Source organism: Elephas maximus, chromosome X, assembly GCF_024166365.1.
Source record: "Elephas maximus indicus isolate mEleMax1 chromosome X, mEleMax1 primary haplotype, whole genome shotgun sequence".
Taxonomy (NCBI): Eukaryota; Metazoa; Chordata; class Mammalia; order Proboscidea; family Elephantidae; genus Elephas; species Elephas maximus.
Window position 1 is genome coordinate 90,520,104 of NC_064846.1, and position 23,310 is coordinate 90,543,413.

The following is a 23,310-nucleotide window of genomic DNA, read 5'->3' on the forward strand; positions in this document are numbered from 1 at the left end:
CTCGGGCATAGAGGTTAAGGATTTACAACACATATTTTGGCGGGGGGACATAATTCAATCTATCACACTCTGGTATCTGCCTGCTATCCCACTTCCACCAAGTACAGGAATATATAAAGCAATGCATTAATGCATTTTGGTCAGATAATGTACAATGGTTGTCAGTGATATAGTTTTCCCAATTTGCCATCGTAAACTATGAACAGATGAAATCTTTCATGAATTAAGCAACATTGCTAATAAAATTTGCTTTATGACAATATATTACTATGAAGTGTTGCCATTTCACATTAACCAGTAACTCCAGGATTACATTTCTCCGTGATCGAGTTTCATGCTTACAAAAGTGTATTTACTTGTATATTGTTACTTCTTTTTACAAAGGGAACCATGGAAGATAAGATTTATGATCGGCAAGTAACTAAGCAGTCACTATCTTTTCGAGTCGTCGATCAGCAACAGGTTGAGCGTCATTTTACCATGAATGAGCTTACTGAACTTTATACCTTTGAGCCAGATTTATTAGATGACCCCAATTCAGAAAAGAAGAAGAAGAGGGATACTCCCATGCTGCCAAAGGTAAACATCTTTAGATTATTAGCTTTACAAAAACATATGGTGCCGGGAAATTTTACTACTACTAAGAAAGTTAGTTATCTGACTAATACTATATTTCAGAACTTTTCAAAGAGAATAAAATTGTATTTAACAAAATTTGTCTGGATAATTATAAGTGAGTGGGTGCTTGATTAATTCTCCATGTAACACCACAAAGAAATAGTGTAATCTGAAATATATATTTTATGCCAGATAAAAAGTTCAACCTTCCAACAAAAGGTCTCTGAGTAGAAACCTTAAAGTAGTATGGTTCTTTTTTAGTAAACCTCCAGTAGAGGGCATACCTTATTTTAATAACTCTATATTATATTATATTAAACTGTCTTTTCCTTAACATTCTTTGCTGTCGTAAAGCAATTAAGAATCGGCAAAGAAACCCGTGTGTCTTGATATTTTTCACCATAATAAAGCAAGTAAGACTTTCACACTTAGAGGCAATCTGGACAAGCCCTCTCATTTTATAGATGAAGAAACTTAGCTTAGAGACATTAGATGACTTGTCCACAGTCTTCAGCTAGTAAATGGCAGAGCCAGGACTACTATCTACATCTATCTTCTGGCCCATTATTCTTGGTTAAGAAAATGTTATTTAATATTAATGTAATAAAGCAGGTAAAATGGTGACTGTGTTATTTATTCTAGTTATCTAAAAAATAGGCGAGTTTTTTTTTTTTTTTTTTGAAATGCTTGTTCGGGCGGTGGGGGCGTTGCCTTTCCTTATGTCTTGGTTTCAAATTCAAGTACTTGGTTTCCAATTCAAGCAGCTACCAGAGTACAGTGTCAATATAGCAAATTCACCTTAGTCACTTGTGAAAAACACAAAAAGTTCTTTAGTGCTTCATATCGTTGGCCACATTTAATTAAAGCAAAAGGTAATGGAAATAAATGTTTTTTCTAATACTAATATGTCAGTAATTTCGCTGGTTTAATTTTTAATGTACATATCAATTAAAATGATATGTACATTAAGCATTTTGAAAATTTTTTTAAAATATTTTTTGTGTATATAAACAAGTATTTTATCTTTCTAATCAATGGACTTTTCTCCCATTTAAAGGTCACTGATATAGCACTGAGGAAAGAGTTTATTTTTGTGACAACCTCTATTAAACCCCTTGGATAATGCCTTAGGGACACATAGGAGTTTAAAATCTACCATTTAATGACTTTTAAAATACTTTCTAAAAAATCATTTTAATTTCCATATATCATTATTTGGCTTTCTTTATATATATATAACAGAATATGGTTAAGATTCTTGCGTAGTCTTCTAATTCTGTGAACCTACAGATTTGTTTATATGTCTTTGAAAGCGCACAAACACAAATGATATTATACCATACATAATTTCTGCAGCTTTCTTTTTTCACCCAGATGTATTTTGAACTTCTTTCCATATTGGTACTTACACCTGCACCATTTTTTAAACAAGGGCATAGTGTTCACTTGCCTGTTTTTTTAAACTCTTGAATCCCCAACATCTTTCATACTAGTTACTGAATTTTATATGGCAAGAAGCATTCCTTGAAGATTTACACATATGTTTGTACACATGTTTATGTTTATATTTTAAAGATAGTAAACTTTCTCTTTTCAATTTGAGAATGATTTTATATCTAATTGGCACTTTTCTAAAAATTATACTCTAATTTTCAACTTTTATGAGAAATAGCCCATGATTAGCAACATTTCTGACAGGAAGCAAACATTCCAATTAGAAAAGGAAAATTGCCTTGAATTTATTGTTTGGTAAATTTCTGGTTGTAGGAAATCTATTTAATTTGCTAAACATTTATTGATTATGTGCTGACTCTGAGATGTATTGTGAGGGGAGACTAGGAAGAATAAGACATTGTGCCTTAAAGAAGATTTAAAAATACAGTAGGAAGCAGATGCTATTTAATTATTATAGGGTGCCTGGAAAGAAACCATCTGTTTTTATAATTTGGAGCTCTGAGTCATCGAAGGTATTGTGCTTATTTATTTATAGACTTTACTTACTACTATATTGCTTTTGATACTATACCTCTTTGCCAAAAAGCAGTGTTAAGTGGTATATTAACACAAAGTGTTCAACTCTTGCATAAAACCAAAAAAACTAAACCTGTTGCTGTTGAGTCGAATCTGACTCACAGTGACCCTATAGGACTGAGTACAGCTGCCCATAGCGTTTCCAAGGAGCGCCTGGTGAATTTGAACTGCCGACCTTTTGGTTAGCAGCTGTAGCTCTTGACCTCTGCGCCACCAGGGTAGAATAGTTAACTTACTGATTTCTTTCTGGGTTTCATACTCTGCGCTTAACAAATGAAAAGCAGATAGTGCTATATTCATTTTTGATAAGAGGAAATAGAGGCTCAGAGAGGTTATGTGACTTACTACCCAAGTTTACACACCTAATTTGAGCTGAAGCTGTCCTTCAAACCAGGCCTGTCCAACTCTGAAGTATATACTTTTTTTTAAATATTTGTGTTTTAGGTGAAGGTTTACAGAGAAAATTAATTTCCCATTCAACAAGTTGTACACAAAGTGTTCCATGACATTAGTTGCAATCCCCACAGTGTGTTAATACTCTCTGCATTTCCACCCTGGCTTCCTGCTTTCCATTCATCTGGTTTTCCTGCTCCTTCCTACTGTCTCATCTTTACTTTTGGGCAGATGTTGCCCTTCTGGTCTCATATAATTGTTCTACAGAGCACATTCTTTTCTGGTGTTATTGTTTGTTTTATAGGCCTGTCTATTGCTTGGCTGAAAGGTAGTGTCTGGGAATGGCTATAGTTCCAAGTAAAAGGGGTAACTTAGGGCCATAATCTTGGGGGTTCCACTAGTCTCTATCAGGCCAGTAAGTCTAGTTTGTTTTTATGAATTTGATTTTTTGTTCTACATTTTTCTCCTGCTCTGTCCAGGATCCTCTATTGTGATCCCAGTCAGAACAGTCAGTAGTGGTGGCCGGCCACCATCTTGTTCTGGTCCTGGGGTCATGTAGGCTGTGGTGCATGTGGTCCGTTAGTCCTTTGGGCTAATTGCACCCTTGAGACTTTGGTTTTCTTCACTCTTCTTTACTCTGGGTGGAAAGAAACCACTATTTGTATCTTAGATGGCCACTCGCAAGCTTTTAAGACCCTAGACACGACTCACCAAAGAAAGGTGTAGAATATTATTTTTACACACTATGTTATGCCAGTTGATGTACATGTCCCCCGAATCTATGGTCCTTAGCCTTCAAGGTGCTTGGTTGTGCATAAGAAGCAAAGCATGTACTCTTAATCATTATACTTTACTGCCCCCCAAGCAGAGACTAGAAAGTTAGTTCCAAGTATAAGAAATAAGGCAGAGGACCTGGGATCCCCAGAAGTGAATGACATTTAAAATGCTTTATTTTAAATAAAGCTAGATTTTTAAGTATAGAATGCTTTCACAGAATACTATTACGTGTTAAAATTGTTAAGATCATATAATCAGTTTAGCTCATGGCTTATGAAATTGTAAATTACTCAAATTTATAGCAAACTTTAAGGTTTACAAAGGCCTATCACATACATACGTATTGTCTCAGGAAACTGAGGCTTAGAGAGTTTATGATTACCCAATGGTAAGCTGGTAGAGCTGGAACTTGAGCCCAATAGTTTTTGGATTGTGTTTCAAGAAGTATATTAAGATATATGTGAAATTTACTTCAAGGAGCTAATAGTCCAGTTGGAGAGAGAAAAGTTAACATTCTTAAAACAAAGGGATGAAGTGCTCACAGATGAGTACTGAATATGTGTGCTATAACCAAAATGAAAACCAAATCTGTTGCCATTGAGTCGATTCCAACTCATAGCGACCCTAAAGGACAGAGTAGAACTGCCCCATAGAGTTTCCAAGGAGCGCTTGGTGGATTTGAACTGCCAGCCTTTTGGTTAGCACTTAACTACTACGCCACCAGGGTTTCCGTGTGTGCTATAGTTTGAAAAAGGAGAATGGCACATTCAGGTACACGTTTGATGGAAAAAATCAGATTGATTGGCCCATAAAGGATGGGTTAGTATTTAATTGAATTAGAGAAGGATAAGGTGTAAAGGTAGGATGGAACAGTTTGGGCAAGGGCACAGAGGTTAGAATTTATGTCCCAGTTTCAAAGTATGGTGAAGAAATTTGCCTGATGGAAAGAAGAGTTGAAGTTGGATGCCATGAAAGGCATTTGTATTTAAGATAGTATTCACCATAAGTTCTTGAATGAAGCTGTTTCATGACAAAAGTGATCTTTTAGAAAATTGGCTTGGCAGTAAGATGCAGGATGGGGACTTGAATCAGACATTTCAATAAAGGAGATAGTAGAACTCAATAACCAATGATAGACTCTACTTTTAATGGTTAAGTAATAAAAAGTTTCAACCTAAATAATGAAGCTTATTTATTCAGTCATTGATTGAAAGCTATACAGGTACCTACAGTGTACCAGTTATTATGCTGAACACTAGGGATACACTGGTAAATAAGGCAAATTCCTGCTCCCAAGGAGATTACAGTCTAATAAGCATACCTTAAGCGGATAAATATAGTAAAAAGTTCATGTTGTTGTTGTTAGGTGCTGTTGAGTCTGTTTCACCTCAAAGCGACCCTAGGTACAACAGAATGACACACTGCCCAGTCCTGCCCCATCCTCACAGTCGTTCCTATGTTTGAGCCTGTCGTTGCAGCCACTGTATCAATCCATCTCATTGAGGGTTTTCCTCTTTTTTGCTGACCCTCTATTTTACCAAACATGACGTCCTTCTCCACGGAATGGTCCCTCCTGATAACATGTCCAAAGTACATAAGATGAAGTCTTGCTATCTTTGTTTCTAAGGAACATTCTGGCTGTACTTCTTTGAGAACAGATTTGTTCATTCTTCTCACAGTCCATGATATATTCGATATTCTTCATCAACACCATAGTTCCCAGGCATCAGTTCTTCCATCTTCCTTATTCACTACCCAGCTTTCACATGCATAGGAGGTGAGTGGAAACACCATGGCTCGGGTCAGGTGCACCTTAGCCTTTAAGGTGACATATTTGCTTTTCAATACATTAAGAGGTCTTTTGCAGCACATTTGCCCAATGCAGTGCGTCTTTTGATTTCTTGACTGCTGCTTCCATGGGTGTTGATTGTGGATCCAAGTAAAATGAAATCCTTGACAACTTCAGTCTTTTCTCCATTTATCATGATGTTGCTTATTGGTGCAGTTTTGAGGATTTTTGTTTCCTTTATGTTGAGGCGTAATTCATACTGAAGGCTGTAGTGTTTGGTCTTCATCAGTAAGTGCTTCAAGTCCTCCTCACTTTCAGCAAGCAAGGTTGTGTCATCTGCATAATGCAGGTTGTTAATGAGTCTTCCTCCTGTTTTGATGTTGCCTTCTTCATATAGTCCAGCTTCTCGGATTATTTGCTCAGCATACAGATTGCATATGTATGGTGAAAGGATACATCTCTGATGCATACCTTTCCTGATTTTAAACCATGCAGTATCCCCTTGCTCTATTTTGGACAGCCACCTCTTGGTGTATGTACAGGTTCCACATGAGCACAAATAAGTGTTTTGAAATTCCTGTTCTTTGCAATGTTAGCCATAATTTGTTATCCACACAGTCGAATGCTTTTGCATCATCAATAAAACACAGGTAGACCTCTTTCTGGTATTCTCTGCTTTCACCCAAGATGCATCTAACATCAGCAGTGATTTCCCTCATTCCACATCGTCTTCTGAATCCGGCTTGAATTTCTGGCAGTTAACTGTCGAAGTACTGCTGCAACCATTTTTGAATTATTTTCAGCATAATTTTACTTGCATGTGATATTAATGATATTGTTTGATAATTTCCACATTCCAGTGGATCACCTTTCTTTGGAATAGACACATATATGGATCTCTTCCAGTCAGTTGGCCAGGTAGCTGTCTTCCAAATTTTGTGGCGTAGACTAGTGAGAGCTTCCAGAGTTGCATTCCTTTGTTAAAACTTCTGAATTGGTATTCCATCAATTCCTGGAGTCTTGTTTTTCACCAATGCCTTCAGTAAGGCTTGGACCTCTTCCTTCAGTACCATTGGTTCTTGATCATATGCTGCCTCCTGAAATGGTTGAATGTCGCCCAATTCTTTTTGGTACAGTGACTCTGTGTATTTCTTCCATCTTCTTTTGATCCTTCCTGTGTCATTCAATATTTTGCCCATAGAATCCTTCAGTATTGCAACTCAAGGCTTGAATTTTTTTTCAGTTCTTTCAGCTTAAGAATTGCCAAGTGTGTTCTTCCCTTTTGGTTTTCTAACTCCAGGTCTTTGCACATTTCATTTTATACTTCACTTTGTCTTCTCGAGCCACCCTTTGAAATCTTCTGTTCACCTCTTTTACTTCATCGTTTCTTCTATTTGCTTTATCTACTCTACATTCAAGAGTAAATTTCAGGATCTCTTCTGACATCCATTTTGGTCTTTTCTTTCTTTCCTGTCTTTTTGCTGATCTTTTGTTTTCTTCATGTATGATGTCCTTGATGTCACCCCACAACTCGTCTGGTCTTCAGTGCCTCAAACCTATTCTTGAGATGTTCTCTAAATTCAGGTGGGATATACTCAAGGTCATTACTTTTGCTCTCGTGGACCTGTGTTAATTTTCTTCAGCTTCAGCTTGAACTTGCACATGAACAATTGATGGTCTGTTTCGCAGTCAGTTCCTGGTCTTGTTCTAACTGTTGATATTGAGCTTCTTTGTTGCCTCTTTCCACAGATGTAGTTGATTTGATCCCAGTTTATTCCATCTGGCGCATTCCACGTATATAGTCATCATTTATGTTGTTGTAGAAAGGTATTTCCGATTAATAGATCGTTGTTCTTGCAAAATTCTATCGTGATCTGTGGCATCGTTTCTGTCACCAAGGCCATATTTTCCAACTACCGATCCGCCTTTATTTCCAACTTTTGTATTCCAATTAACAGTAATTATCAATGTATGTTTGATTGTATGTTTGATCAATTTCAGACTGCAGAAGTTTGTAAAAATCTTAATTTCTTCATCTTTGGCATTAGTGGTTGGTGCATAGATTGAATAATATTGGTATTACTTGGTCTTCCTTGTAGGTCTATGGATATTATCCTATCACTGACAGTGTTGTAGTTCAGGATAGATCTTGAATTTTTTTTTTGACAATGAATATGACACTGTTCATCTTCACTTCATCATTCTAAGCATAGTAGACCACGATTATCTGATTCAAAATGGCCAATAACAGTCCATTTCAGCTCACTAATGCCTAGGATATCTACCTTGAAGTGTTTCATTTTATTTTTGACAACTTCCAATTTTCATGGATTCATACTTTGTACGTTCCACATTCTGATTATTAATGGATGTTTGCAGCTGTTTCTTCTCATTTTGAGTTGTGCCACATCAGCAAATAAATGAAGGTCCCAAAAGCTTTTCTCTGTCCACGTCATTAAGATCAACTACTTTGAGGAGGTAGCTCTTCCCCAGTTGTATTTTGAGTGCCTTCCAACCTGAGGGGCTCATCTTCCAGCACTGTATGTTCCACTGCTATTTGTATGATTTTTATTGGCCAATTTTCTTAAAACTAGATTGCCATATCCTTCTTCCTAGTCTGTCTTAGTCTATAACCCATAATATCTGTACAGGCACCAAGGAAGAGGTATGCAGTTCCTTCTGGGAAAAGTTGGGGATGGAGACTTCATATTAGGAAGATTTGAATTATTCTTTAAAATAGAAGTAGGTAATTGTTTACATTACCCAGTGCCGTCGATTACATTGCTAGGAGGCATAAAACAGGATAGCAAGTTTGAGGAGCCTCAAGTAGTTAAAAATAAATAAGAGATAGGGTGTAAGGGGATAGAGTAGAGGGGGGTGGGTATGGGAAGAGGTAAGAGAAGAGCTTGGAAAGATAGCGATAGCCAGGAATCAGATCATAGAAGTTAGAGACTTAGGACTTTATGTTGTAGAGTGTGTAGTCTATTTAAGAATTTTAAACAAGAGAGTAACATCAGATTTTTATTTAGAACAATCACTTTGGTGGAAATCAGTGTAGAAGATAGATTGGAGAAAAGAGAGTGTATATTAAGAAACCTGTTAGGACACTATTAAAATGATCCAAATGACTGAAGTAAAGTGGTAGAAGTGGGGGTGGAGAGGTAGTAGGCATAGTGTTGGTACTCACCAAATGTTAACCTTATTCCCTAGACTTATATTTAGAATTTCTATTAATTTGCCCACTACTATTTAGTTTGATTTCTTTTAATGAGAATTGGATTGATCCTCTCTGAAATGGGTACTAGTAGATGTTTTTATACTCATGCTGAGGGATTTCTTAGTATTTGAACCAGCTCTTATTAAAGACCTTTGCAAGTTAGGTTCCTCTTATTATAGTACTGTTACAAATATCTTCCTTTTTATCTGTAATTTTAAAGATGAAAGACTGCTAAAAATGTTACATTTTCATTCCCTCCCTACAAATATCTGTTATTTAAATAATGATTAAATTGCATGTCTTTTCCGAATTAATTTTTAATGTCCTTTGATGGTACTGAAAGTATTAGTTTTCAACCTATGTGTATGTGATTATTATCTCTCTTTCTGCCTTATCTTTTCCACTGTTAAGTCATTATTACATAACTTCTGTCCTTGTTTAGGTTCTTTTTACTTCTCTGTTTTCTAATTAGATTTAATGTCTTAGACCTAATTTATTGGCTGTTAGACTAGACTATTTTTTTTGTCTTTTGTCTTTATACTCTTTAAAGGCAAGAATTATGTTCCTTGCACCTTTTGTTGTATCATCCATAGAAAATAATACAGTGCTGGACACTTTTATAGATCCCTAGGTGGTGCAGATGGTTAAGTGCTGGGCTGTTAACTGAAGGGTTGGCAGCTCTAACCCACCCAGAGGCACCTGAGAAAAAAGGTCTGGCAATCTGTTTCAGAAAGGTCACAGCCATGAAAACCCTGTGGAGCCTTTCTACTCTGAAACACATGGGGTTACCTACTGTGAGTCAGAATTGACTTGACACAACTGGTTTGGTTTCGTTTGACTGGGGACTTTTATATGGACTTTTTTTGAAATTCTAGTCACCTTTATAGTGATATTTAACTTAACTTTTATTATGTTTTACTGGTCCATACATATGTTGTTTAAAAGCGGTGGTAGAATTAGACTTATTTTGTAATCCATAAAATTGAAATAAAGAGTGATCTGTGTGTCACAGTGGGTTTGGGAAGGAAAAGAATTGGAACTTTACTTCATGTCTTCAAGCCTCTGCTGAATCTTCTTAGCCAGCTCTCCTCACTACTCAACTCCATTACTTGCACATTTTTTTTACTTAGTTTTTAAATCTCCTCAATGGTTTCTTGTTGCTGCTGCTGCTGCTTTTCCGTTTTTAAAATCTAAGCATTTTATAGTCCTATGAACCTATGCTGTAATGTCTTGATTTCAGGGCTTCCTGAATCATGTCTATGAAGTGTCTATTCATTTCTTTAATTGTTCTGGATAATGTTCCTCAGCCATTTTGAAACTTCATCATGGTACTAACTTAGAAATAGTTTAACCCAAGTTTCTAGTGATGTATATTTGTTAACTGATGTTTAAGTGTTTGTTTTCAAAATATTAATGTAATTTCTAACCTCTGTTAATATGTATGTAAATTATGTTGGACAAAGTACCTCTCTGGTAATAAACTTATGAATTACACATATATTAGAGTTGAAAATCTTGGTCAAGGTCATGTTTCATAATATGCTTAAGTGGGTGTGGTGTTCCTTTTAAGTACAATGTGCACAACCTATGCTCTGTGCCCGTCTGTAAGAAAACAAAAGCCAGTAAAACTGGTATAGAAGGTTTTTTTGCGTTTCCCTTTTCCAGCACTGTACTACCTATGCCTTTTAAAATTCAGACTGCTTGTTGGTAATTACAGAGAGAACAAACTGGGGATTTAAACTAAAGTACGCAAAGTAAGGCTTCAGGTTTTCTTCCTCCACCCTGATTGTTGTATACAATTTTCTTCCCTTCTCTTTAGTCATTTATTCAGACTTTAATACCTCAAAGCATAGTTTACTGAACAAAGATGTTATTGTGTAGTTTTATTAGCCTGCAGATCGTAATATAAGTTTTTACATTAGTCATTCTTTACACTGCAGTGAAATATGCTCCATTAAAATAATTTCTTGTAAAGTATAAAATGACTAATAAATCAACGTATTTTAGGAAGTTTCTCTGAACTTCCATTCATTTATATTTGAGAATAAGAGTTCAAAAGGGCCCATTTAATTGTAGGGTAAGTGGTAGTAACCTTATGGTATATGAACCACATGGTGGCACATGAACCCAATTTTTGTTGACATGGATCTCCAAGGAGCTGTGCTCATAGTTGAAGTGCACATGAGGTTTAATGTCATTGTCTCCTACTTCTCTGCCTCTTATCACAAGTTTAATATGTTTATTATTTTTTTATTGTGCTTTAGGTGAAAGTTTACAGCTCAAGTTAATTTCTCATACAAAAACTTATACACACATTGTTATGTGACCCTAATTTCAATCCCTATGATGTAACAGCACACTCCCCTTTTCCCCCCCGGGTTTCCCGTGTCCATTTAACCCGCTCCTGTCCCTTTCTGCCTTCTCATCCCATCTCTAGACAGGAGCTGCCCATTTAGTCTCGTGTTTCTACTTGAACTAAGAAGCACACTCTTCATGTATATTATTTTGTGTTTAATATGTTTATTATTTAATAAAACAATTTGTAATATTGTTCCTATGTTTGTAATCACTGGTATAAAAATCATTATTATTCATCTGAATGAAAACAGACCACCAATAAACATAAACTCTAGAGAAATTGTTTTAATTTTTCTATTAATTTGTAGATTATATAAGTCTCCTATTCAGTATTTGCTGGGATGGTTAATGCCAAGTAAAAAGCAAATTGTTTAAGCCCTGTCCCTCTCCCAGGTAACCTGCCAACTACCCTTTTTGGGGTATAATCTTAGGCATGTCACAAACTTTCCAAGTCTCACATCCCTCAAGAAGATAAAAAGATAATAGTAACTACCTCACAGAGGAGATAATCCATGTAAAGCACACTGCCTAGCACTTACTAAGTGCTCAAATATTAGCTGCTGTTTTTGTTTCTGTAGTTGTTACTAATATTGCCGTTATACTTAGTTCATTTCTCCAAAACACGTATGGGCTTACATTTTTGGAATTTCAGAGGATTTTATTCCCCACAGACCTCATACAAGGTCCTGATCTTTAGGAGAAGATTAATCTTGACATAGATAGATCATCAGAAGAGTAAAAATATCTTGGGGCCAGAGGAAATTATCTCAGCTAGGCTGACTCTGTCCTATAGGGTCGCTATGAGTCAGAATCGACTCGATGGCACTGGGTACTGGGTCTGGGAGGCTGCAGAAGAGACAGGTATTCAAGGCTTGAATCTCCCTTAGAGATCAGTTATAATCAGGAGGGAATATAATAGCATTATCTAATTACTGGATATTGATAACGACTTTCAGTGAAGTTAGCATGAGATTGACTAGAGACCATTACCATTTCCAGCAATTAACAGAGTTTTTCCCTTAAATAATATAGGTAACTGTAGAAGAATTATCTACCTTATAGTCAGCTGATACCTCTGTAGTAATTTTAAAAAGTGACGGGGTATTTCTAGCATCCCCCCACAAACTACACAATCATTACATTACTTGATAGACTGATCATGTTTTATTTACAGTGCTACTTTGTATCTTTTGTTGTTGTTGTTGTTGAGCAGCTGGTGGATTGGAAATGCTGACCTTTTGGTTAGCAGATAAGCTCTTAACCACTGCACCAGTGTACCACGAAGGCTCTGCAAATACAATATACGCATCAAAACATAGACCAATTCATCAGTTTCTACATGTACCATTTAGTGACATTGATTAAAATCTTTGAGCTGTGCAACCATTCCCACCCTCCTTTTCTGAGTCGTTCCTCCCCAATTAATGTAAATTCTTTGCCCCATTCCTGTCTAATCTTCCAAGTTGCTGTTATCCCTTTGATTCCATATAGATAGTTCTTAAAAGACCACCATGCTCAAGGCAGACATTTTTTACTAAGCTAAACTATTGGTTGGTTTTAAGAAGACTTCAGGGGATATTTTTGGTTTAAGGTTTAAAGATTATCTCAGAGCAATAGTTAAGGAATCATCCAACCTTCATGGCTCCAGGAACTGTGGATTCCATGAGTATTTGAAATTCTGTTCTATATTTTCCCCCTTTTGATCAGGATTCTTCTATAGAATCTTTGATCAAAATGTTCAGTAATGGTAGCCAGGCACCATCCAGTTCTGGTTTCATGGCAGAGGAGGCATGTTCACGAAGGCAGTTAGCCATCCTCTTTCTGTTCCTTACTCTCCTTCTTTCTCTGTTGCGCCAGGTGAGTAGAGACCAATTATTGTGCCGTAGATGGCTGCTCGCATGCTTTTAAGACCCCAGACACTGCACAATGAACTAGGAGTTAGAACAGAAGCACACACTAAACATGGTTTTAGGCTAATTAACTGGGATGTCCATGAAACTATGACCTTAAACCTCTAAACCAAGAAGCCAAATCCCAGGAGGTCTTTGGTTGTACATACACAACCTCAGCAGATACTCTTTTTTTTTAATTGTTGTTTTAAATATAACTATCACACAACTTTTGCCGATTCAACTTTTTACAGGTATGCAGCTTATTGGCAGCAATTACAATAATCGGCTGTGCAACCCTACCTTTACTCAGTACAATATTTCCATCACTGTTAACCCCTCTCCCCCCCCACCCCTGGTAACCACTAATAAACTTTGTTCTCTATACATTTGCCTTTTCTTGTCTTTTTATATAAACAAGGTCCTACAATATTTGTTCTTTTGTGATTGACTTATTCACTCAACATGTCTTCCAGTTCCATCCATACAGTAGCATATATCAAGACTTCATTTCTCCTGCTGACTGAGTAGTATTCTATTGTATGTATGTACCACATTCTGTTTATCCAGTCATCTGTTGTTGGGCATTTAGGTTGATTCTACCTTTTGGCTACTGTGAATAGTGCTGCAGTGAACATTGGTGTACAAGTCTCTATTTGAATCTCTGCTTTCAAGTCTTTTGGGTTTTTGTCTTATTTTGATTGTATTGCTTACAACACAGGAAAAACTACTAAAGAGGCGAAGTCACTAAGTTGTTTAGGGAAAACACTGAGTTAAAGAGAGAATGGTGCCAGTGATGCCCTTAGATAGCAGCCTTTCTAACCCTGGCCAGCTTTGTTACAAATTGGTATTAATAGAAACTGTTGTCATATATGAGACAGCCCTTAGTGGCAGGGTTGGCATAGAGGGCAGAGGTGGGGGTGGTATGCAAGATTCCATTGGGGAAGATTTGGAGTAGACTTTAGAAAACATCTCATTATGGAGAGTTGAAGCACTAGAAATATTTGCTGCATGAGATTATGGAAATTCTGAAATTTAAAACACCAGGCTTGTACTTACTAAATGCTCATTGAATAAATTAAGTGGTAGGAACCTTCTTGATTTTATGGACAAAAGATTTACCTATTACCTTTAGACTATAAGCTTCCTACTAGTTATGAGGGCAAGAACCATGTCAGTGTATCTTCATCACTGTATCTCCAGCACCTGGCATAATACCTAGCACACAGCAAGTACCCGTGTATGTACCTGTTGCTGTCAAGCTGATTCCGACTCAGAGAGATCATATAGGACAGTAGAATTGCCCCAATCGGTGTTCAAGGAGTGGCTTGTAGATTTGAACTATCAACATTTTGGTTGGCAGCTTAGCTCTTAACCACTGTACCACTAGGGCTCCCACATAGAAAGCACTAAATAAAAATCTGTTAAATGAACAAATGAATTTTTGTTGTAAAATTGCAAGCTGAACTTTGTAAAGCAATGGTTGACATGCCTTTAAAATTGTTTTTCCTTGTGTGTAATCTTTGGACTAACCTGCATCATAGTCACCTGGGGGCTTGATAAAAATGCAGATTCCTGGCTTTATCTAAGACCTACTGAATTAGAATTTCTGAGGATGGGCCCTAAGAATCTGTATTTTTAACAAGGTACACTGTTGTTTTTGTCATTAAGTGCCATCGAGTCGGTTCTGACTCATAGGATCCCTGTGTACAACAGAACAAAACACTGCCTGGTCCTGCGCTTAAGCCCATTGTTGCAGCCACTGTGTCAGTCCATCTCGTTGAGGGTCTTCCTCTTTTTTGCTGACCCTCTACTTTACCAAGCATGATGTCCTTCTCTGGGGACTGATCCCACCTGACATGTCCAAAGTATGTGAGACATAGTCTCTCCATCCTTGCTTCTAAAGAGCATTTTGGTTGTACTTCTTCCAAGACAGATTTTGTCCATCATTTTGGCAGTCCATGGTATATTCAATATTCTTCTCCAACACCACAATTCAAAGGTGTCAATTCATTTTCCTTATTCATCATCCAGCTTTCACCTGCGTAGGAGGTGATTGAAAACACCACGGCTTGGGTCAGGTGCACCTTAGCCCTCAAGGTGACATCTTTGCTTTTCAACACTTTAAGGGGGTCTTTTTCAGCACATTTGCCCAATGCAAATTGATTTCTTGACTGCTACTTTCATGGGTGTTGATTGTGGATGCAAGTAAAATGAAATCCTTGACAACTTGAATCTTTTCTCCGTTTATCATGATGTTGCTTATTGGTCCAGTTGTGAGGATTTTTGTTTTCGTTATGTTGAGGTGTAATCCATACTGAAGGCTGTGGTCTTTGATCTTCATCAGTAAATGCTTCAAGTCCTCTTCATTTTCAGCAAGCAAGGTTGTGTCATCTGTATAATGCAGGTTGTTAACGAGTCTTCCTCCAATCCTGATGCCCCGTTCTTCTTCATGTAGTCCAGCTTCTCAGATTATTTGCTCAGCATACAGATTGAATATGTATGGTGAAAGGATGCAACCCTGACGCATACTTTTCCTGACTTTAAACCATGCAGTGTCTTATTGTTCTGTTTGAATGATCACCTCTTGATCTATGTAAAGGTTCCTCATGAGCACAATTAAGTGTTCTGGAATTCCCATTCTTTGCAGTGCTATCCATAATTTGTTATGATCCACACAGTTGAATGCCATTGCATAGTCAATAAAGCACAGGTGAACATCTTTCTGGTATTCTCTACTTTAAGCCGGGGTCCATCTGACATCAGCAATGATATCCCTGGTTCCTTATCCTCTTCTGAATCCAGCTTGAATTTCTGGCAGTTCTCTGTCGATACACTGCTGCAGCTGCTTTTGAATGATCTTCAGCAGAATTTTACTTACCTGTGATACTGTTCAATAATTTACACATTCAGTGGGATCACCTTTTTTGGCAACAGGAATAAATATTGATCTCTTTTTTAGTTGGTTCGCCAGGTAGCTATCTTCCAGGTTACTTAGCATAGACGAGTGAGTACTTCCAGCGCTGCATCCATTTGTTGAAACATCTCAATTGGTATTCCGTCAGTTCCTGGAGCTTTGTTTTTTGCCAATGCCTTCAGTGCATCTTGGACTTCTTCCTTCAGTACCATCGGTTCTTTCTCATATCATACTTCCTGAAATGGTTGAATGTCAGCCAGTTCTTTTTGGTATAGTGACTATGTATCCCTTCCATCTTCTTTTGATGCTTCCTGAGTCGTTTAATATTTTCCCCATAGAATCCTTCAGTATTGCAACTCGAGGCTTGAATTTTTTCTTATAGTTCTTTCAGCTTCAGAAATGTCAAGTGTGTTCTTCCATTTTGGTTTTCCATCTCCATGTCATTGTAATACACAAGGTATGTAGTAACTTGATGTTCCTTTATAATACTATTAGCTAAATTTTTGAACTAAAAATAAAAGTAAGAAGTAGCTAACATTTATTTAGGTCCCTGGGTGGTACAAATATTTGCTCGACTATTAGCCAAAAGATTGGTGGTTTGAACCCCACCCAGAGGTGTCTCAGAAGACAGGTGTGGCAATCTACTTCTGAAAGGTCATAGCCTTAGAAACCCTTTGGAGCATAATCTGCTCTGAAACACATGGTGTCGCCATGAGTCAGAATCAACTCGAGGGCAACTTATAACAACAACGTTTATTGAGTGCTTTTTTTTTTTATGCCAAGCACTATGATAAGGGCTTTACTAGTATTATCACATTTAATTCTTATAGCCACCTTCCAAGGCAGGTACCATTTATTTCACTTTTACAGATGATGGTATTACAGCATTGGAGAGGTCACATAAGTGGTGTCGTCTGCATTTCAACTCAGTGCCATGACTCTAGACGCTATATGGCAGTGGGGTTTTTTTTTTTGGTAAATACTATACTGTGGTAAAATTAATATTTTATTGATTAAACTTGTGGAAGAAGTAAATTGAGGCACACTCTTTTGATATGACTTCACACCTTCTTAATCAGTATTGTGAGTTGATGGAAAGACATATTCTGTGTTACCCAAGTTGTGTAGTTTTGGAGATTATAGTTTCTATCCTTTAGTTATTTTATAATCCTAGAGTGGCAAAGCTGATTTTAGTCCTCCTTAATAACCTTTGTCACTGAACTTACTGATCTTCAGACATCAGTCAGTATAGCATAGTGGTTAAGATCAAGGGTCTGGGGCAAGACCACCTGGGTTTAAATCTTGACTTTAGTTATTTGGTTTCTCTGTGCCTCAGCTTTCTCATCTATAATTCTGAGAAATTTGTGTCCATTAATTTTTCAAAAGTCTTATCCTTTCCATTTTTAGTTTTGTCTCCTTTTAGAATGTTATTCTGCTTCTAGCCTCCATATCTTCTAGCTTTGCTTTTGCATTTCTTTATCCTTTCCGTCTTCTAGCAGAGTGTTTAGTCTCATCTCCTCACTCACTAATTTATTCTTCAGCTATATCCCTCCTGCTATTTGTACTACCCATTGGGTTATTTATTTAAATGAGTATCTTTTATCCCTAATATTTCATTTTGATTCTTTTTTTTAATGATTTTTGTTCTAATTTCATATTGTTAATATCTTCCTTCGTTTCCTTAAGTATATTTATCATGCTTATTTTAAATTCTTGTTGCATCTCTTTCAATACTCTGCTTCGAAAGGAATATGGTACCAGTTTGTTGTCTCCCCCCAGGGATGTCGTGTGTGTGTGTGTGTGTGTGTGTGTGTGTGTGGTCTGCCCGTGCCTGGGTGCACATTGCCTTTTTCCTCGTATAGTTTCAACAGGGTTGATGTTTGGGGAGGGAGTCTATCAGCCCATGCTGGTTCACCATCTTAGAAGTCTCATTAGGAATATGGGGATAATAATAATAGTATGTACTTCACAGAGATATTATGAAAATTAAATTTGATATTCTATGTGAAGTTCTTATGGTCTCCATAAGTCAGGATCGACTCCATGACAGCTGGTTTGTTTTTTTGTTTGTTTGGCTTGAAGTTGTGCGTTCAATTTACCTTTAAAGAAAAATCTATAGAGAGCTGACTTTAGATTCAGATCTCAGGTTTAGAAAACTTTTCTGATATGCTAAAATATAGAGCTAACCAGGGGGAAAAAGGGTAGTGACCCCCTCTTTTAGAGGTTGGGCTGTCCCAGGATTCTGTCACATAGTCTGGTGTCGTCTTTCTCCCTATTGCAAAGAAAATATGAAAAAAAAGTTTAAAATTTTTTCTATTATGAAAAATTTCAAACCAGAAAAATATAATGAATATTCATAGATCCATCATCTAGATTTAACAGATGCATTGGTAGTTCAGGGGTAGAATTTTCACCTTCCATATGGGAGACCTGAGTTTAGTTCCCACCTAATACATCTCAAGTGCAACCTCCACCCATCTGTCTTTGGAGGCTTATGTGTTGTTATCATGCTGAACAGGTTTCAGTGGAGCTTCCAGACTTAAGGACAGACTAGGAAGAAAGGCCTGGCCATCTACTTCTGAAAATCAGCCAGTGAAAACCCTGTGGTCCCGTCTGAAACCAATCATGGAGATGGGGCAGGATCAGGTAGTGTTTAGTTCCATTGTGCATAGGGTTACCTTGAGTTGGGGCCTGACTCAACGGCAGCTAGCAACAGCAGCAATATTTTGCCATCTATTTTTCTGAAATATTTGAAATTATAAACATTACCATATTTCACCTCTATGTATTTTAGTATCCATCTCTAAAGCATGAAGGCGTTTCTTATATAACCAAAATATCAAAGTTTATTCTTAATTCCCTAACGTCACCTAGTACCACATCCGTATTCATAGTACCCCAGTTGTCTCCTAAGCATCTTTTACAGCCACTTTGTTCAAACCAGGATCCACTTAAGGTACACTCTTTGTTATGTCTCTTTTAGTATGATGATCTCTTCTTCCTCCCCTCATTCTGGATTTATCTGATTGTTTCATGACGGTGTGTTTAAAGTTATTCTTCTATCTCATATATTCTGTAAACTGAAAATTAGATCTATAGGCTTAATTAGATTCATGAAAAACATTTTTTGTGAGAATGCTTTATAGATAATGTGTAAAAGATTAATTTTTTTTTCAAAAACAGGATAAAGAAAGTATGAGGAAAAAGGAATAGTACATATTCATTTAAATACATTATCTCATTTAATCCTTTAAAATAATCCTATGAGTTATAGGTGGTATTGTCACCGTTTTAATAAGGGAATTGGTTCTGAGGGGTCACCCATCTAGTAAGGGGCAAAGTTAGGATTCCAAAAGAGAAAGAAAAAAAATCAAGGCCCTTTATCTTTATATAAACACAAGAATTACTAAAAAATCAAGTGCTGCTTCAGTCTCTGGTCAAATGACATCAAAGTGACTTATTTCTGACGTCCCTTCCAGTTCTGACAGTATTTGATCTTGATGTGTATAAATTGCTCAGGTTTATCATACTCTTCATTTTAGGTAATGAGAGGTATGCTTTACGTATCAGCTAAAAATTTTTAACATGTATACATTCTCAGGACAGGTAATAACTTAATGAGCCTTCTACAATCAACTCGACGGCACTGGGTTTTTTTTTAATAACCATGGCAGCCGTATATCTAAGATTTTCTGGGACAATTCTGATATCAGATGATCTATTCTGTCAAACATCTGAATTTCTTTTTTAAGAAAAACTTGGTTAAGCTATCTGTAACCCCTCTGTTAGGAAGTACAGTGTTTTTTTGGTATGTGTGTGGTTTTTTGTTGTTGTTTTTTTTAAGTTTGATCCCTGGATGGGTTCAAACCGCCAACTTTCAGCTAGTAGTCCAGAGCTTAACCCTATTGAGCCACCCAGGGACTCCTACGTGGCTGTCTACATTTAAATTAATTAAGATGAAAAATTCAATTCTTCAGTTACATTAGTCACATTTCAAGTGCTCACTAGCCACATATGGCTAGTAGCTACCGTATTGGACAGCACAGACACAGAACATTTCCATCATTGCAGAGAGTTCTATCAGACAGCGGTACACTAGAGCCTCTGCTTTAACCACTACATACAAAGCTCAGTTTACGAAGCTATTACCTTTATACCTGTAATATTTATTTAAACTAAATTCTGTCATTAAATTTTTCTCTGAAATTTGAAAGACTAACAGGTCTTTTTTATTGGCTCAATTGATTCCCTCTAGCAGGAGAAATACATTATATTGGTATCTATATATTCAAGCAATCTGGTAATGAAATTGTCTAATTTTAGAGAGAAACCTGGAAGCAAGGCTATACATGTCCTTGCACTTTTTGCCTGTTTTCGTTTAGGGTAGTTCAGAATGCACTAAAATGTTGGAATGATCAATGATCCTGAATTAATATAGATACTTGAGTACCACAGTATCTGTGTATTAATATCCTACAGTGTGTTACTCATTTGGTTAGGTTAACTGATTCAGATGTAAATCTTTTAACACTTTCAGGAATCGGACCAGCAGAAAATAGAAGATGTGATACTTAAAGGGGAATTAAGTAAATGAATACCTCATTTTTCTCTCTTCAGTTACTACTAATGTTTACATTACCAAGCTTTTCACATTAATTATTATTGGACCACATATTAATTATTTTGGACCCTTAAAGAAAAACAAATTACTAGAGCAATTTGGTCAATATAAGAATTAGTAGATGATCTTATTTATATCATTTTAAAAATAAATATACTTTATCTTTTAACGTCTTTCTTTAAATATAATTTAAACCACAAAATAGTTGGTTTTATTCCTATTTTGTATCCTTTATTTCCTTTTTATAGCAGAGTTGTAGTTCAATTAGAGGATGTAACAATGTTTGTGAAATAAAGAGATAATATGAACCCTAGATTATGTAGGATGAGAATTGAGTTCCAAGTCAAGCTGTACTTGGAAAGCTGATAGAAAGTAACCAGAGTCACATAAAATCTAGAATCACAGCCCTCTACATCATAGTCACATGTGTAAAAATTATAATGAATAATTTTTAAAGGTTAAATGCTAAATATAATATCTAGTTCTTTAAATGTTTGATTGAGTAGAAAACCATTATTCTCCACCAAAGTCAGTTTGGCAGTCTTTTGTTCTGTAATTGTCATTATCTTATTCACATCAACAGTTTGCTTTGGGAATCTGAATATATTTATAAATGCTTTTTGGCAAAGGTGTTATGTACTCTTGACCCAAAAGTTTGATATGTGGAGGTATCTGAACTTCATTCAGTAGCTCTTTAGTGTTACTTATCAAATATACTGCATTTTTTTTCCAGTGTAGTTTGGGAAGAAACAGGCTTCAAATTTTAAGGTAGAGGCTTTTTGATCAGGAATATTAAATTTCTTTACTAAGAATTTAGGCTTATTTAAGTAATTAAAGGAATTTTTCATAGCTTTTTGAGGTGATCATTTGGCACTTAAGTATTCTAGTGACATTTTATTTTCAGATATTATAAAACTCAAAATCAAAGTGATGGCAAGCAAAGTATTTTTGAAATATGGCAAACCCCACTCTCCAGGCAAAGCCTTGATTGTTTTGTTTTAATATTATTTTATTGTGTTTAAGGTGAAGGTTTACACAGCAAATTAGGTTCCCATTTAACAATTTCTACAGAAATTATTCTGTGTTATTGGCTATATTTTTCACAATGTGTCATCATTCTCATTCATTCTGTTCTGGTTGTACCATTTCCAGTACTCTAGTTTGCCTTGATTGTTTTATAAAAATTTTATTTTCAAGGTTGAATTTCAGAATTAATTAGATGGAATTTTTGTCAGCTTGAAGATACTTTAAACTTCTAGATAAATTAACAAACTTTGATCATTAATTTTGTTTTATTGAATTTTTTTTTAAAAATTAAACTTTTAAAGCTTAAGTTAATTTAGATTGTTAACTAGAATATAGGCCATGCTTTTCCCAGCGTGTAAGCTTTTTCACTTAAGGCAAAATGAAGTTCAGACAAAGAAAAGTGAAGGTACACATTTGGGTGTAATTTAAACTTCATCTTGATGACTGTTGGCCTAGTGATTATAGATTCTGTTCCAGTATTGTTTTCAATGATAGTGTTACTGTAGCAGCTAATATATATGCATGCTTTAAAGAGGGGGGGAAAAAACCTCTTCTCAGATTGATGTGTTGTATATTAGGATGAAATTTTTATTAATCTTTATAAATTGTTGTGCACTTTTTGAAACTTCTTCCCAAAGAAATGTTCTGCTACAGATACTATTTTGCCCTCTTACTCTTCTCACATATTTCTTATATTGATAGTGTGCTGCAATTAATCTAAAGGCAAAGATGTAGAAACAGTTTGTATTAGAATCCTATATCTTCTTTCTCTTATTTGTGTCTCTTACACAGCACTTTGGAGAAAAGAATGATTTTTGCTTTCCTGCTTCTAAACTGTATAAATGAATTGTGTTGCTATAAAAGTTAGTAAACTTACTTTTGTAATATCTTGTCTTTGTTAAAATGAAGATTGTGGCAGGCATACTTATCTAAGTTCTTGAGTATTATCCGTGTAATCATTGTATGAATAAGTGCTTGAAATACATTAAAATTTAATCCATTAACCCATTTCATTACAGATTGGTAATAATGAAAAACTGGAAGTGATCTAAATGTCTTAATAAACTCCTGAGTGAGGGAATGATTAAATAAATGGTAAAATGTATCTATATAATGTAAGTACTATGTAGTCCTTAAAAATGAAGGTTTAATAATCCAGTTAAAAAATGAGGTATATGAACAGCCACTACACAAAAGAAGACACATAGACATTCAGGTGGCTAACAGACACATGAGGAAATGTTCCCAATCACTAGCCATTAGAGAAATGCCAGTCAGAACTATGATGAGATACCATCTCACCCTGACATTATTGGCACGAATCAAAAAGACAGAAGATAACAAATGTTGGAGAGGTTGCGGGAGATTGGAATGCTTATGCACTGCTGGTGGGAATGCAAAATGGCATAACCTTAAAAAAGCTAGAAATAGAAATACCATACAATCCAGCAATCCCACTCCTAAGAATATATCCTAGAGAAAGAGGAGCTGTCACACAAATAGACATATGTAAACCCATGTTCATTGCAGCATTATTCACAATAGCAAAAAGATGGAAACAGCCTAAGTGTCCATCAACAGATGAATGAGTAAACTATGGTATATACACACTATGGAGCATTTATTATGCAATGATAAAGAACAATGATGAATCTGTGAAACATCTCACAGCAT

At 36.1% G+C, this 23,310-nt stretch overlaps 1 protein-coding gene across 6 annotated transcripts in view; it reads left to right on the top strand.

Annotated features, from left to right (window-relative positions):
- ATRX (ATRX chromatin remodeler) overlaps positions 1 to 23,310 on the top strand; it is a 409,611-nt gene that overhangs the window by 372,911 nt on the left and 13,390 nt on the right. For all 6 annotated transcript variants that reach the window (XM_049873284.1, XM_049873283.1, XM_049873286.1 and 3 more), the window contains one exon: positions 385 to 579. In XM_049873284.1, coding sequence (XP_049729241.1) covers positions 385 to 579 — 195 coding nt within the window. The remainder of the gene's footprint in view (positions 1 to 384; positions 580 to 23,310) is intronic.